Source organism: Phyllostomus hastatus, unplaced genomic scaffold (genome assembly GCF_019186645.2).
Source record: "Phyllostomus hastatus isolate PE091 unplaced genomic scaffold, TTU_PhHast_1.1 phas_contig_159, whole genome shotgun sequence".
Taxonomy (NCBI): domain Eukaryota; kingdom Metazoa; phylum Chordata; class Mammalia; order Chiroptera; family Phyllostomidae; genus Phyllostomus; species Phyllostomus hastatus.
The window spans coordinates 41655641-41671822 of record NW_025333640.1 but is presented as its reverse complement, the minus strand read 5'-3'; the positions used below and the strand labels follow the sequence as shown (position 1 = coordinate 41671822).

The window sequence follows — 16182 nt, the reverse complement described above, 5'->3', positions numbered from 1 at the left end:
AGGCAACAGTGTCTTCAGTCAAATACTGACTTTTTTGAGAAGTAAAACTTTTCTCAACTTGCCAGAAGGCTGGGACTCCTGTTCTGTTCCACAGGGTTCAGTGACCCAGTGGTGCAGCCAATAGCCTTCGAGAAAAGACATCTCTCTGGCCGATGAGAGGGGCACCCTGCTCCCAGGGGCCAGCATGACTCCCAACCACCATGCCATGCTGGATGCCCTGCCAGCCGCCACACTCCACGACCTCAGTGCTCCTTGGGCAAGCCAGGCGTCCTGTTAACAGGAGCTGAAGTGCAAACAGCCGCTTTGCCCCGGCTCCACCCCCTTGGCTAGGGTCCCGCTTCTCTGCTCAGGGCACAGATGCAGCTTTGAGCCTATGCGACCAGGCAGCTATTAGCAGCCAACCCAGGGAGGGAAACTAATGAAGGGAGCAAGTAATAAAAGGCAGCTCAGGACAGCCGGACTAACTTGCTCCGAGCAGTAATTAACTTTTTTTTCTTTTTTTCTTTTTTTTTGGCTCACGAAGGTAAATATGCCATCGGCACTGGTCCAGTCTAACTCTTCTTTATTAAAAAGGATAGAGCAGAGCTATTCATGGGGAGCTGAGACTTAATCTGTTTTCCCCGCTAAGAAGGACAATTTTAAATTACTTGTGTGATGTGTAGATGGACTGGGGATGCCCAGATCAGAGACTCCTTACGGTGGAGGGAGATGAGGGGATGGGAGTCTCTGCATCACAGAAAGAGTCATCGTGTGCCTCAAAGCAGCTTAAAATGTTTTTTAAAGGTTTTAAAAATCATTTTTGAAAGTTTGCTTTTCTCCCCCACCTAGAATTATGAGCTTTTGTTCAGCACGGTGCTGAACAAAAAACGAGACCAGATTCAAACACCCAGCGTGTCTCAGATGTCAGTGTGACTGCTGTCCCGGGCAAGGGACAGCCGGCTGCTTCCTCCAGCCTCCAGCTCCCATTTTTACTTTATTTTAATCCTCAGCCAAGGACACATCCATTGATCTTAGAGTGGGAAGAAGGGAGAGAGGGAAGTAAAAAGAGAGACGTCGATCAGTTGTCTCCTGTACCGTGCTCCAACCCGGATGGAACCCACAACCTAGACATGAGCCCTGACCGGCAATCGAACCTGCAGCCTTTTGGTGCACAGGACAATGTCCCAACCAACTGAGCCACCTGGCCAGTGCCCAGCTTCCATTTTCAAAGACACAGTTATAAAAGGCAACTAAATGCTTGGTTTTTCCATCTATTTTTGACATAGAGAAAAATGGGCACATGGACACTTCATGCTTTAAAAATAACACCTGTTGCTACATAAAATAAGCAAGGCCCCCAAATTCACAGCAACAGAAGGCTGGCAGTGCCCAGGGTTTGGGAGGGGAAGGGGTGGTTGTTTCAGGGGTGTGGAGTCCCAGTTTTTCCAGTGAAAAGTTCTGGAGACTGGCTGCCCAGTGCTTGGGTGCACTTAGCACTACTGAACTGTACACTCAAAAACGATTACAATGATTTCCTTAGGAATCACTCTTAGGATGGCTGCAGACTTCAAGGCATTAAAGTTTTGTTACATAGCTAGTGAATACAAATAAAAAGGGTGTTTATAACAGAATCTTCATACTTCTCAGAGGTGAAGCACCAAGTTTCAGTTAGTTGTAAGACTTTTTCTGCTACAAATAAGTTATGTGGTCCTCAGATAAAGACAGACCCATATTAATTTGAGCGCAGTCTTATATACTGACAATCATCAAATCTTAGTGGCTTTTACAGTATTTTTCAGACTATAAGATGTACCCCCCAAGTTTGGGAGGAAAGGGGGGTGTGTCTTATAGTCCGAATGTAGCTTTACATTTACATTGGTGAAATACTATGTTATTTGTGTTATTAAATATTTTACCACATTTTTTGCTTGAAAAAAATTTGTTTTCCTATTTTCCTCCTCTAAAACCTTATGGTCCAGAAAATACAGTAACTCCCAAGGTTTTCTCCCTCAGGCAGCATCCACTGGGTGTCTCACGGGACCACTGCTCTTCACGTGGCCACTCAGAAACCCAAGCAGCTTTGATACTGTGGCTGCCAGGGGCCTGTGGAGGACCCGTGGGTGGGAACCTCAGATGCCGGCAGAGAGCGGGGCACGATCCACAATAGGCAGTGCAATGAAACTAAGTGACAGGCTTTGAGCAGGAGTGGCAGAGACGTGTAGGAACAATGTGAAGCATGTCTGCTAGAACACGCATGTGGGTTGCCTCGGTTATGCGGGGGCACCATCAGCACAAGGCCTGTCCTGCTCCCACGGCAATGCCAGGTGGGAGGACAGCTGCCCGAGGCTGCCGACGTTACGGATTCTGGGAAACACAGTGAGGGTCCTGTGTGGGGGGACTGGAGCTGCCTTGTTCCGTTTTGCTCACAGACTCCCAATCCCTTCCAACATGCTAGCGAAATTCCTAAAATTCAAAAGTGTGCCATGAATAAAACAGTCATGATGCTATCTATTTATGATGCCTCCTTGTCCCAGATCTCGTAATACCCCTGGTTTCGCCGGGGTAGGAAAAGAGGGCCACTGAAGAAGATTGAACGTTGCTCTCCTTTGGGGGAAGAGACAGGAGCAGCGGTTACAGGAAGGCCAAGGCCGACGTGGCCTCATCGGGACTGGCTCCTGCCTGCTGTCTAGTGTGTCATCACCACCTCACTTGTGTGCTGAGGGTCCAAGAGACTCAGAACACCGGGACGGCGGGTTGGGCACCCCTGGCCAGCCCCTCAGCAGCCCAGAACCGCTGTGCTCTGAAAATGCTCTGGGAAGCCTAGAAAACCTTCCCCACCATTGGAAAGCAATGTCAGCTACGATTCCTGACCAGTTCCACTCAAGTAGAACTGAAATCCTTGTAGAGTTGTTTGTTCACACACACACACACACACACACCAAAAACATGAAACTCATTTTGCGCTGTGCCCTTTCTGGAACGTCCCAGACTGAGGCTGCGGTCAGATGGACATGCAGGTCTGCAGACAAGGCCAGGAGCGTCCAGGGCAGCGGCCAGCGATCATCCCACTGGAGAGCTGCTGGGCACAGGCCTGGGTGTCTGTAGGAGCGAACGAATCTCCCGAGATCCAAGAGAAATGCGGACTTGAACCCAAGACTCAGAGCTGCTCTCTCACCCTGCCAGGTAAGTCATACTTTCTCCCTTGTCCACTTCTAAGCGGCTGCCCTGGGATTTTGAGAGTGAAGGAAGATATCTTAGTTTACACAGTTTTGATTCAAGAAAACACGTTGACCATTCTAGACACTGTGATATGAAAGGAGTATTAATGTATCAATACAATACTTGCTTAAGTTTGTGATTAGACTTCCCTCCCCATAGTTGCACAGGTGTTTTTATTAAAGATTTTGTTTTATTTTTAGAGAGAGGGGAAGGGAGGAAGAGAGAAACATCAATGTGTGGTTGCTTCTCTCATGCCCCCTACTGGGGACCTGGCTAGCAACCCAGGCATGTGCCCTGAATGGGAATCGAACTCATGACCCTTTGGTTTGCAGGCTGGTGCTCAATCCACTGAGCCACAGTCGCCAGGGCAGTTTCACAGGTGTTTAAGGCTTACCTCATTTGATTTCTTTTCCAGAATTATCTGGAAACTAAGGCAAGGAAATAAATTAATCATGTCCTCACAATGAATCCATCTTTTTGCATTGGCTTGCATGTGGTGTTTCAGTAGAAGTAAAAGGTTGAAAAAAAAAAAGCAAAATCAAATTACCGGCAAAGGTATCTCAGGAGCCCTCATTTTAAAACCATTTCAACGCAGAGCAAGATTGCGCCTCGTGGGAAGGAAGTGATGTCGGTGTCAGGGCCGCCCGTCACACACACACACACACACACACACACACACACACACACACACACACCCCGTTCTGGTCTGGCTCCTCTGCTGTTCTCATGCCAGGGAGGCAGGAGCCACCGCCCGCCCCACCTCCCACTGCGAGTCCCTGCAGAGCCCTGGCACGGCAGAGAAGCCTTCATGGGCAAATACAATGCGCAGAGGACCACAAGCTCATCTCAAAAGGAAGATGACCTCTTTGTCACAAGGAATTAGGCTTTATGGCCAGCTGCTGCCATGGGAACTGGCGCCAGGTCTCCGCCTGTTTGGAAGGGTCCTGCCTCCATTCTCCATGGCTGCAGCGCTTTCCCTTAGTTGTTTTCCGTCCTGCGAGGTGGGGCAGAGGTGTCGGTTCTTTGCTCCCTTGTTTACTGGCTCCAGGTGCGCCCCGGTCCGCCCAAAAGCAACCGGACCAGAGCAGATGCATACCCGACCCTGGGTCGCCCCAGGGGACGAGGGTCCTTTGAAATAACTTTCACTGTTTGTCTCTGGGGCCTTTGGAACACACGCACCGCACCGTGTCCACCCGCTCAGGTGAACCCAACCAAAACGAACACTGTGACGCGTGTCACCATCCGGAGGAATCTTGGATCCCGAGTCTTTCTATTTCTTAAGAGATTTGATTTTTGCCAGACGCTGGGTATGAAGAAAACCTAATGCTCACAGTTGTTGCCTCGAACAGTAAAACGAAAGATCAGTGAAAACGGCATCGATACGGAGCTGACCCCGACTTGGTGGGTCACCGGAGGAGCCCCCACAGTCTGCCCGGCGCTTCGGGGGCCGCCTCCTCTCCGCGTCCCGGACTCCCTGGTGCTCGGGTCCCCGGCGCCTGCCCCGTCCCACCCTTTCGTCCGGTTCCCCGTCAGTGGCCCAGGCTGCCTAGTCCCTGTCGCGCTGGCGCGGCCGTTGAAGCGGGTGTGTGGCCGGGGCCCTGCTCTCTTCCCCCGGCTCCCGCGACGCCGGCACCGCGGACCAGCAGTCACTGGCAGCGGCGCTCACCCCGCCACCCAGCCGGCGCCCGGCCACGCGGTTGTCCTGCTCTGGTCCCAGACGCGGGGGCCTCTGAAACCTCCCAAGGGCGGTGCTGGGCCCGGACTTCCCCGGGTGGAGCCGCCCCTCAGCCCCGAGCCCCCGGGACGCGCACCGACCCCGGCTTCGGGCAGCACGCAGAGTCTCCGGTCCGAGAGGGGACAGCCTGCGCCTGTCGCCCCCTCCCTTTGGGGAACATTCCTTAAGTTTAATCATTAAAGTGGGCCCTTAAAAGAGGCGACGGCTGACCTCCCCGCAAATCCGCGCCGCTGCCTCGGCGCCCAGAGCGGTGATTGTGCGAACACCCACTTGTTACGAAAAACAAGGCGGAGCGGACTGTCCGTCACACAACGAGCCTCGCAGACCACTTGCAGCGACCCGGGGCGCGGAGCTGCGTGTCGCCCGTCTCGCCCCGCGTCTCCGGGTTCGCACGTCTTCCTTCTCCGACCGGACGCCGGGACTTTCGGGCTTCGGAGCCCAGCGCGGGCGCGACCCGGACTGCCGCCCCATTTAACCAGCGGGGACCGGGCGGAGGCGCGGCCCGCGGGGCCAGGTGTGCGCGCCCGAGGCGACACCGGCCAGGGCCGCCCGACGGAGGGTGCGCGGCCACCGGGACCCGGGGCGCCCGGACCTCGCCGCCCCTTCCCCTCGCGGGTACATCCATCCCCGGGCGGACCGACGTGACGTCTGCGGAGGGAGAAGTGAGCCCGAACACGGGCCAGGCCCGCGGAACGCACGAGCACGGCCGCTGCCGCGGGACGCGGGCGGGAGCTCAGAGCCCGCCGCGGCGCTGCGAGGGCCCGGCCACCCGGGCGGCTGCTCCTCGGCGGCCGCGTGCGAAGCGAGTCGTCAGCCAGCGGCCGGGGGCGGAGCGCAGGGAGCAGACGGGCCCGGCTTGTCGCCGCCGGGGAAGGGGGGGACACGGTCGGGCGGGGGCGGGACGCTGCGGGGTGCGGGTGGGGGCAGCGCGCGTGCGGCCGAAACGTCCTCTCAGCCGCCGCGAAAAGGGGCGCCACCAGGGCAACGGCACCGGTTTGCGGCGAGACGACGCCCGCTCCGGATGCGGGCGCGACGGTCCGCGCGCAGGTGGCCGGTGGCACGTGCTGCCGGCGAGTCTGGGGACCTACCTGTGAGCTCCGCTGGACGGGGCTCTGGCGCCGGAGAAACGGCCGAGGTGGCTGCGGGACTTCTGTCGGCGGCGGGGGGTCCCCGGTGTCCTCCGTGTCGCCGTTCGTCCCAGAAGAGTCGCTCCGCCCGGGGGGCTGCGGCCACAGGCCTGGGCCAGGAACCGTTTCCCCCGCGAGTTTCCAACGGCGCCCGGGGCCGCCTCACCCAGAACAGCTGTTCAGCTTTGAAACGCTGATGTTTCAAAACTCTCGCACTACAGTTGCTTTGCTTGGTAGTTTGGCTTTTTAAGTACCAGTACCGTGAGTGAAGGTGAAAGAAACACTGTCTCCTCCCATCAGACAACAAGACGACAATCTTTAAAGGAGAAGGCATGTTCCAAGAGGCCTCTCTCAAGCCCAGCTGTGAAAAGCAAGCAGACCCTGTGGTGGTTCTACCTTTGACTCAAAAAAGAAAACTGGAGTGATGTAAGACACTAAGCCCTTCACATTTTCCGCATGTGTGGGCACAGGGGTTCCGGAGACGCATCTCAGGAAACACACGCGCAGCTTTGTGCAAGTGGAGGGTTTGGCCCAAACCACAGGAAGATGGGAAACCTACGGGGCAGGGGAAGCTTAACAACCAACTTTTCTTTGCAGACGTGTTTTACTTTAGCTTGTGTTGTCATGGATACCCTCCCTCAAGGGGCTCCAGCCTAAAATGTGGTCAGCCTTCCTTGGTCATCCTTGACCCAAGGCCACGCAAAGGTCATTTATCTCTGCTTTGGAGATTGAGGTGCAAGATTTAGAATTATGTATCTTGGAGATTAGGAAAACATTTTCACTTTCTCTTTGGAGAAGTTTTGACTATGTAAATTTTAACAAAGATGATTGGAAAGCTGAGCTGTTCTTTCAGCTCACTCTGAATATTTTCTTTTCTATGGGAGTTTGCTTTTCAGACCAACAAGCTTGTTAAAAGGGATGAAAGCGAATCAGCTTTCAACAAGGACTTTATAGTCGTTACTCACAGGTGCTGGAAGGGGCCCTTGGAAATCACCACCAAATCCCTGCAGCTTACACATGGCCCTTGAAACTCCAGGAGTTAAGTGTAAAAACCAAATTTCTACATACTCCACCAAGAAATTTCACCTTCACTAATTTATCAAGTCAGGGTTTCTGAACTTTGAAGATTACCATGACTTAATTATCCCCCCCTTTTTAACTAGTCGTGTTTGCTCAGAAACAAGATTTTAAAAACAATTTTTTGATTTCTTAAAAACCAAGTTTTGTTTGTGCTGAGAGTTACACGCAGTGCCAGCATTTCACATATAATTCAGCTCCTTGTGATTTCTTGGGCCTCATGCATTAGTGTGATTCTAACAGACAAACATTCATGAAAACACAGGTTACTCTTCTCTTCTTAAAATACAACTTACTCTTCTGAAAACCACATAAGCAGGAAAAAGTTATAATACTAGACCATTATTATGAAAATTAGATATTTTATTTATAGTTCAATCACAAGAACAATTTTCTCACTTTTTCAAGAGGTAAATACATACTAGAATAAACTCTGTAGAATATACAAAAAATACATACTTTTCCCATGGAATTTTTCTTTATAATAAATAGAGGGGAACACGTGTGTGGCTGATCCCCAAAGAGCTCCGTGTCTGCTTAGGTTTTCAGTCTGTTGATTTATTTTTAATCTCTTGAAAGAAAGGGGAGTTCCCTCTCCCCTAAAAGGTCGAGATAAATAATGCATGAAGCAACCCCCCCTTCCCTTTTCCTCCACATTTTTGCTTTGGATAGAGAGTTCAGCCTGGATTTCCACGCTTGCATTCAATCAGCACAAAGCCTACAAATTATACAATGACTTCTAACCTGGCCCTCTAACAAAACAACTTTTTCCCTTATAAATCATAAGAGACAGATGGCAAAATGGAGAAGAAAAAGGAGAGAGGAGGATGGGACAATAGGTGTTGGGACGAGTCTGGGAAACGGAACAAAGTGCACGTCAGAGAGGGGAAGTTTGGTTTGACAGGTGAAGTTCCCACAGCCCGCAGGCAGCGCTGGGAACGGAGCAGATGCCAGGCACCGCGAATCTGTGGATAATATTATTACCAGCGACGTCATTCAGACGCCAGGACGCGTTTCTTTCTGCTCGACATTAACATCTCTATGCAGGAGCCAGGGGGACGGGGCGCGGGGACCCGGGGCGTCCCCCGGAGACTCACTCCGACGGCAGAGTCTTCGGCGCTGCCGGGGGGGGGGGGGCGACACCCTCCGCCTCCGCCTCCGCCCAGCGTCTTTTTAGCCCTAGAAGCGCTGCCCCCTCCCCGCACTCGGCCATCCCTTTGGCGACGGTCTCCATCTCAGCCTCAGTAACTCAGAGCCTGTCTGAATAAAGGAAGCCCGTCGCCGGGGACCGGCAGGCGGCGGCGAAGCCGGGCGTCTGCATCTGCTCTGGGCTCGAGCCGGTCTCCAGGGCGCGGGAAGTGGGGCAGAGAGGGGCGCGGCGGGTGAGGCGGGGCAGCAGGGAGCGAGGCCTGGCGCGAGGCGGGGACGCGGCCTAGGCGCACTCCCGGACCGCTGGGCGGCGAGGCGCGCAGCGGCGTTTGTCGGGTGGAGCGGGCTGCCAGCAGTCCCGATCCGACCCCACGGGGCTGGAAGGGGAGAAGACGCAGCTGTAGGGGGAGGTGGAGGTGGAGGGCGCGGAGGAGGGCGGCGCGGGGCTGTCTGTGCCGCTCCACGTGGACGAGGGCGACGGGCTGTCCCCCACGCTGCCCAGGGCGCCGCCCGGGCTCAGCAGCGTGGCCTCCGGGCGCAGCGGGCCGGGCAGGCCCCCGCCGCAGTGGTCAGCCAGGCGCAGGGTCTCGGTGAGCGCCCAGATGTAGTTGTGCGCGAAGCGCAAGGTCTCGATCTTGGTGAGCTTGGCGTCCTCGGGGAACGTGGGCAGTACCTCGCGCAGGGCGTCCAGCGCCGCGTTCAAGTTGTGCATGCGGTTACGCTCGCGGTTGTTGGCCTTCAGCCGGCGGGTCTTCTTGATGCGCTGCGCCGTCTCGGCCGTCTTGGCGCCTCGAGAAGCCACTCGCGCCCTGGAAGGACGCCGCCGGCACTCGTGCCCCAGGCCCAACAGCCGCGCCCCGGGCCCGCCCCCCAGCGGCCGGCGCGCCCCTTCCGGCGCGCCTCGCTCCTCGTCCTCCTCGTCCGCGCTGGACGGCAGTGGAGTCCGCGCTGCCGCCGGGGAGGCTGCGCCGAGCAGCACCAGCGTGTCCGCTTCCTCCTTCACCTCCAAGGCCTCAGACTTCACGAACATCCTACCGAAGGGAGCGGGGGCCGGGGAGGGGGTGAAAGAACACCAAACGGGCGTCAACGCCGAAGCGGAGGTATCCCAGGGGCGCGAGCTGAGAGGAGCCCAGTTGGGCAGGAATCCTCCGGCGCCGGGGGACCCGCGCCAGCCCCCCGATCCTGCGTCCGCCCGGGAAGGGGCCGAGGCCCTGCGACAAAGATCTGCGCGACCCGAGAGCGCTTGCAAGCGGCGGGACGTGGTGCTGAAACCGCCCGCCGAGTTAAACACTTACTCAGCTCGCTCTCCAAACGCGCGCACGGCCAGGGCAGGACGCGTGCTCCTCCCGCGCGGGTCTCGTGCGTGTGCTCGCGGTGCGTGTCCGTCTGTCACTCAGCCCCGGGCCAGCGGCGCCTGGCACGCGACCCCCCGGCACTCCAGTTAAAGCGAAGCGGTTTGTGGTTCAGTGGCTGCGTGTCTGGCACACGACTCTCCTTAAAACCCCTTATATACCCCTCAGAAGACAATCGGATCGCCCCCAGGCCCCTTCCCCCTCCCCACGCCCGCCCCTCCCCGCTGCTCCCTTTCTTCGCTTTATGGCCATTCAGTTCTTTCTCTCTTCGCCTCCCCCTCCTTCCCCGCCTGCCAACCTCCCTCCACCCCGCCATCCTCCTGCCCGGCCCCCCCTCCCCCTTTCTCTAATCAGCATAAAGTGGTTCCAAAGCTCCCGCTGGAGCTCGAGGCTGTGCTGTGAGCTCGGAGGCCGAGGCTGCCGGCCCTGGCCTCGCGATTGGTGGCTCGCGCTCGGCTGGAGCGTGCCGCTAATTTATTAATGAATGGAGGTCGCCAGACGCAGCTGGCCAATCCCCGCGCCCGGGACCGCGTGAGGGCCGCGAGCCACGCGCACCGAGCCCGCTCCCTTTCAGCAGCTCGGCGGGGGCCGGGGCTCGCGGGCGGCGGGACCCCCTCCCCCAGCCCGCAGATGTGGGTCCGACCCCCGGGAGAGCGGCGCGCCCCGGTGCCGCCCGGCGCCAGAGGGGCACAGCCTCCCAGGAGCCGCACCACCTGTGAACGCAGCACTCGGTTTGGGGAGGAGCGAGGTGTGGGGCGCGCGCGGTGGGCACGTGGGGACCAGTGTACTCGGTTCCGCCGAGACCGACGCCGGAGGGTGAAGGACCGGACTGGCAGGATGCCTGGAGGCACCTCCGGAGGGACCTGGAGGGGGGCGCGGGGCCTTCCCCGGACGGACGTCTGACACACTGAGTCTCCGGGCCCTGACGCGGCTCCTCTCCGGGGTGACCCCGGGAGCCCTCCCGCACGGGAGGCAGGAGCTGAGCCGCTGGGCTGCCGAGTGGCTGTCCCGAAAGCGCAGGGGCTGCGCTGACTTTTCCGTGACCCCTGCTCCGCGCTGGGGGCGTCGTAGGGACAAGGGGCCCATCCTCCCGATTCTCCCGGCCTTTCAATAGAAGAAGAAAAAAAGAGCTCAAGGGCGACCGGGCTCTAGGGCCACTGGGCTCTAGGGGAACTTGTTCTGAATGGCTCGCAGGCCCCTCTCTGCTCCGCCTGCGCTCACGCCCATCCCCTAGTCGACCTGGCGGACTTTTCCCGGGACAGAGCCCCCAGCCCCCGAGCAGTCTGCGCTGCCTGCGGGGATCCCCGCTCCAGCTTGCGAGGCAGTCTATTGGGATCCCGTCTTCAAACCAGGTTGAAGCCAGAGCACTTGGAATGTTAGGAGTTGAAAGGTGACAAAAGAATAGTGTCTGTGCGTCTCTCTCCTGTGGGGTTTGCAGGGATTGGAAGCAAGTTGTATTTCAGAAGAGATGGAAGTGGTTTCGATCCGTGTGACGTTTCCTTCAGGGAGGTAACAGCAGGGCTGGAGGGCACAGAGTAACAGGTGAAACCTAGGGTCCCAGGAGACAGGCTGTCACCTGAAGTGGGTCTCCCACCGCCAGACTTCCTCCTGTCCTGCCACGATCTTCACTTCGCTCCTTGGCATTTATTTTGCGTCTCCCCCGCCTTTTAAAACAAATTCCCTAAAGTTAAAAGCATTATTTTCTCAGTTCCCCTGAGTCCTTTCAGAACAGCTTCATTTCATTGTTAGGGGTGCAGACACTTAGAAAGCGGAGAGACACGTCCAGCCTCTCCAGAAGGCAGCGCCCACCTCCCATCCTTCTTTGGTCCCATCTGCACCATGACCCTGCCGGATCAGAACCTCATGAAAGACTTGGGTCGAGTGAAAGACAAGACAGGAGAGAAAGACGCCATAAGACACAGTAGCACGAGTTTGCAGGTGCTGGTGATGCCAGACGACGCGGAAACCCTCCAGGGCTGTGGCTGGCTGGGTGGAGACCAGAGGAACTCGTGGGAGTGGATGCGGGGTTCTCCTGGCACTTCTGAAACAGAACGAGAAAGCCAGGTTCTGAGGAGACGGCTGAAGTGCTGGAAACAAACCCTGGAATGATGGCATGCACCTTGCATATCTGCGTCTCACCACAGCCAGTGGAGAAAAGGGGACGATATATTTCAGTGCCTCTGCAGACGGGAGGTTTTACAATGCTGGTTTAGCTAGGAAGTGTCGGGTTGATTTTCTGGGAATGCAGCTTGGTGGAGACTTAAGGAAAACCCAAGGAGCCTTGTGTAACCACAGAACAGAGACTGCTCGGCGCTAGTGACACACACAAGGGGCTCCTTTAGTTGACTGTGCAGAGCATTGAGGGTCAGACCCCCAGTGCTGGTGTCCTCCTGAGATTTTATGTCTTTATGGTGCACTGGAAGGTCGAGGCTTCCCTTTGTCAAAACCCAAGCCGTCGGTACTCTCTGAGCACGTGACTAACGCAGTGACGTGTGCACAGTGGTGGTGAAGCATCCGGGGCAACTGCACGTTTTTGATTCTAGAAATTTCCTTCAAATGGAAAAAGCATGCCAAGAAACTTAAGGTTGTGTACATATTCAAAGGGTGACATAAACCGGTCTCCATGTAAATGTAAAGATACCATAGAGTTTATGGGATTTTATTTTATTTTTTAAAGATTTTATTTATCTATTTTTAGGGAGGGAAGAGAGGGAGAAAGAGAGAGAAACATCAATGTGTGGTTGCTGGAGGTCATGGCCTGCAGCCCAGGCATGTGCCCTGGCTGGGAATCGAACCTGGGACACTTTGGTTCACAGGCCGCTCTCAATCCACTGAGCTATGCCAGCCAGGGGACTTTATTTGTAAAGTAAGGACTTATTCTGGCTGGCATAGCTCAGTGGATTGAGCACAGGCTGGGAACTAAAGTGTCGCAGGTTCAATTCCCAGTCAGGGTACATGCCTGGGTTGCAGGCCATAACCCCCAGCAACCACACATTGATGTTTCTCTCTCTCTCTCTCTCTCTCTCCCCCACCTTCCCTCCCTAAAAATGGATGAATAAAATCTTTAAAAAATTTTTTTAAAAATAAAGTAAGGACTTCTTTGGGTATATGCCATGTGGTGTGTAAGATGACTGTGCAGGTGGCAGGCCTTTTCAAAAGCAGCCTCCAGGTACAGCACCTTGAATGTGCATCTAGGGATGTTGGTTGTGTGTGTTGTAGTTGCTTTTAAGAGAAGCATCATATCTGGTAACACTTCTGGAAATATCTCCTACTATGAAGACTATTTTTTAGAAGAAACAATACTAAAAAATGTAACAACCTAGTGAACTCAAGAAGCCAATGTTTCATACCCAGTCCCAGAATTCTTTGTCTTCAGTATTTTGCTCGGTTTTGCTGAAAGAAAGCAATTTGTATTTGCAGTCAGATTTGCACACGTGACCCATGCCAGTGTCCTTAGCTGGATTCTCCTAGTCCTCTTTTAGCTGGAATGAATTCGAGAGGCACTTGTGTGGTCCACAAGATTGTCCGGGTGCAGCGGGGCTGAAACGGGGGAGGGGGAGGGCGGGGTGGCCTCAGCGAGGGTGGCGGCCAGGGCGCGCTGTCCACCGCGTGAACTGTCCTGAAGGGTCAAACTGTTCATCCCCAGCCCCTTTCACGGCGTGATCCCACTTTAAGGGAACAAAAGCTCAAAGCAGGCGGTCATCAAGGAACGGGACACAATGATTTACACTCAGCCGGCCTCAGGAAGAGGGGGCCGGGTGCGTGCGGGGACGGGCGGAGGCGGTGTCACAGTCTTTGTTGCTCTAAGGAGCTTGAACTCCTCCACGACCCGCCCGCGTGGAGTGTGGGTGTTGCCGCAGGGCCACCGGCGACGTGCACACTTCCGCCTCACAAATGGCCAGAGGACAGTGGTCCCCGCGCCAGACTCGGCTGTTGCAGGAGGGGGGTGCTTTTCCCCCCAAATACACCCCCCCCCCGCCGGCGGTGAGCCAGCCCCCCGGTAACAAACCGCAGGATGCCCCGTTGGGTCCGGGCACCGCGGCAGCGCTGGGGGTGGGCGGGCGCAGGTGGCAAGGTGTCAGCTGGCGGGCCGTGGGGCGCGGGCGAGGCCGCAGCAGTGTCGGGCCTGCGCGGGGCTCTCTGTGGCCCTTGTTGTCCCCGCCTTTGTCCTCAGGTGACAGGCATGATGCGGACAGGAGCTGGGGGGGGGGGGGCGCCGGCCGGGGAAGCGCGGAAGGGACACCAGCCTCTGGGACAAACACAAAGCACGGCGGACTGTGGGACTCCCTGCCGCGTCCCGCCCATCCCCTTTCGCGTGGGGACCACGCCGCCACAGCAGCTGCTTTGTCGCCCAGATCATTCGGCCCCGTCCCGGCGACCGTCACTCGGAGGCGGCTCCGTCGGTGTCCCCGGAGCGGCTTCCCTCAGGCGCCTTCTCACCGAGGACTCTCCTTCCTGCGCCTCGGACCCGAGACCAGCGAGACCAGCGCAGTGGCGACGCGGAGAGGTGGTGACAGGCCCGTGTCGCGTGGGGCTTGTTCAAGCGACGCGCGAGGGGCCAAAGGGGGATCGGTGCGCCGCTGTCCCCACCGTGGAAAGGCCCCAAATGCATTTTCTCCTGGAAACACGGGCAGTCCGGTCGTCGCTGGTAGAAATTAAAGGGCGACGGCGCGGTGAACTCGCTGGACGGTTCAACGAAGAAAGTTGCATGACCTGCCCCTGGGGACAGGACCTGGGGTCCCCCGGACGCAGGCACAGGTCCCGATGAGCACAGGCCACTCGGGGGCGGGAGCAGCGCCACCACCCATCCCGGGAGCCGGCGCCACACGAGACAGCAAAGGTCACGACCCGAGCGCTCTACGCCGCGCGAAGGTGCAGACTCCGCGACTTGAGTGCGGGCGCAGGGCGAGGCCGCCTCACTTTCAGGGACCCCGAGTAAGATTCCAGCTCCCAGGACATCGGGGCGGGGTGGGGGGGCACCTCGCAGCCGACCCGGTCTTTCCGCCCCGCCCCGCCCCCAAAACATTTCCCGGCGCCAACCGTGCCCGGTGCGTCCACTGCGCCCCGTACGATGACGCAATAGCTGACGTCACACCAATTAGCATGATGACGCCATCGCCACACCCGCGCAGTTGGCGCGAGGCTGCAGCCGCGGACACCTCTCCAGTGCCGAGGAAGCCACGGCGGGCTTTGCGCGCCCCGGGGCCCCGATGGTGGGTCTGGTGCCCCGGCGGGAGCCGCGCCCCCGCCCCCACCGCCACAAACTCCAGCGGGGGCCCCCCTCCCGACACGCGGGGCCCCCGACACGCGGGGCCGCGGTTTCCTCCGCCGGAGGCAGGACGGAGCCGACAGGAAGGAGGCGGCCGAGGCGAACCGAAGGCTCTATCCCGGGGCCGCGCTCACGCCCCGTCCCTGCTCCCCTGCGCGTTCGGGGGCCCCCGCGGGCCCAGCCCCTTCGCCGCGGCTCCCGCGCAAACCCGGGGCGCCGGAGCTTCCGACGCCGACGCATCGGAGGCGCGCCCGGAGCCGACACGCGGGGGGACGGACGGGACGCCCCGCCAGTCCCGGGGGCAGCGAGGCCGAGGGCGAGCCCGGGCCGCACGCCCTTCGCTCCGCGGACGTCGCTCGTCTGCGCGGGGAGGGGCGCCCGCGGCGACCGGCTGGCGAAGGCCGGGCCGCGGGCGTTTTTCTCACTCGGCCCTGGACGCCCCTCTGGGCAGGACGGCACGCGCGCCGGGCCCGCCAGGCCCCGCCCGGGGCTCGGACGCCCCCACTCCCGTTCCCGCCCCCCCACCCCGGCCGGTCCCCGTCTCTTCCCCGCGAAGTGTGCTGCCCTCACTTTCTCCGGCAACTGCGCCTTTCCACGCGCCGGGGGGAACGCCCCCCTCCACCTGAGCGCGCTCGGCTGCCCACGTGCACCCACGGAGACGCCCCACACGCGACTCAGTGCTGCCGCGAGCACAAGTCACGCGCAGACTTTACAGTTTTTCTAATGGTTATTTAATTTTTGGAAATCATGGTAGGTGCTTACCAGGACCCCGATTCGCAGACCACGTGCGTACCGTGAGCGGTGGAGGGGACAGAGACCAGGCGCCTCCTGGGGAAACAAGTATTTACAGTGCTCGCCTTTTTGCCATTGGACAGGGGTAAACTTTCTTCTTTGTGTTTTCCCAGTAAAACAATGTGGAACATTTACAGTCAGAAATTATTACTTTACGAGCATTGCCCTTCTGGCTCTTGAGATCATCATCAAAGACTGGAAGTGAGGTTCAGCTGGGAGACAGCTGGGCGGGTGAGTGAGGTCACAGATGAACGTGTCCCCAGTCAACGCCGAGGCCGGGGAGTCGGGCTGTTTGGGGTGCTGTAACTTGGATAAGAACACCTAAACGTTCCCTTTAACTACATATAACTAACATTGTTGCGTAGGACAGAGAGTCAACGCTAGGCAACCTGCTCAGTGGTGCCATTCTCTGTGTTTTGGGTAAATCACATCTAATTTTCCCAGGGATGAGCTCACATCATAGGGTTTTGATGGATTTCTGAA

At 57.7% G+C, this 16182-nt stretch overlaps 1 protein-coding gene across 1 annotated transcript; it reads right to left on the bottom strand.

The window, feature by feature from the left end:
- Positions 1-8569: 8569 nt before the first annotated feature.
- On the bottom strand, positions 8570-9316 carry NEUROG2 (neurogenin 2). The gene has a single exon (XM_045830808.1). It carries the CDS (start codon positions 9314-9316, stop codon positions 8570-8572), a length of 747 nt encoding a protein of 248 aa, XP_045686764.1.
- Positions 9317-16182: the final 6866 nt, after the last annotated feature.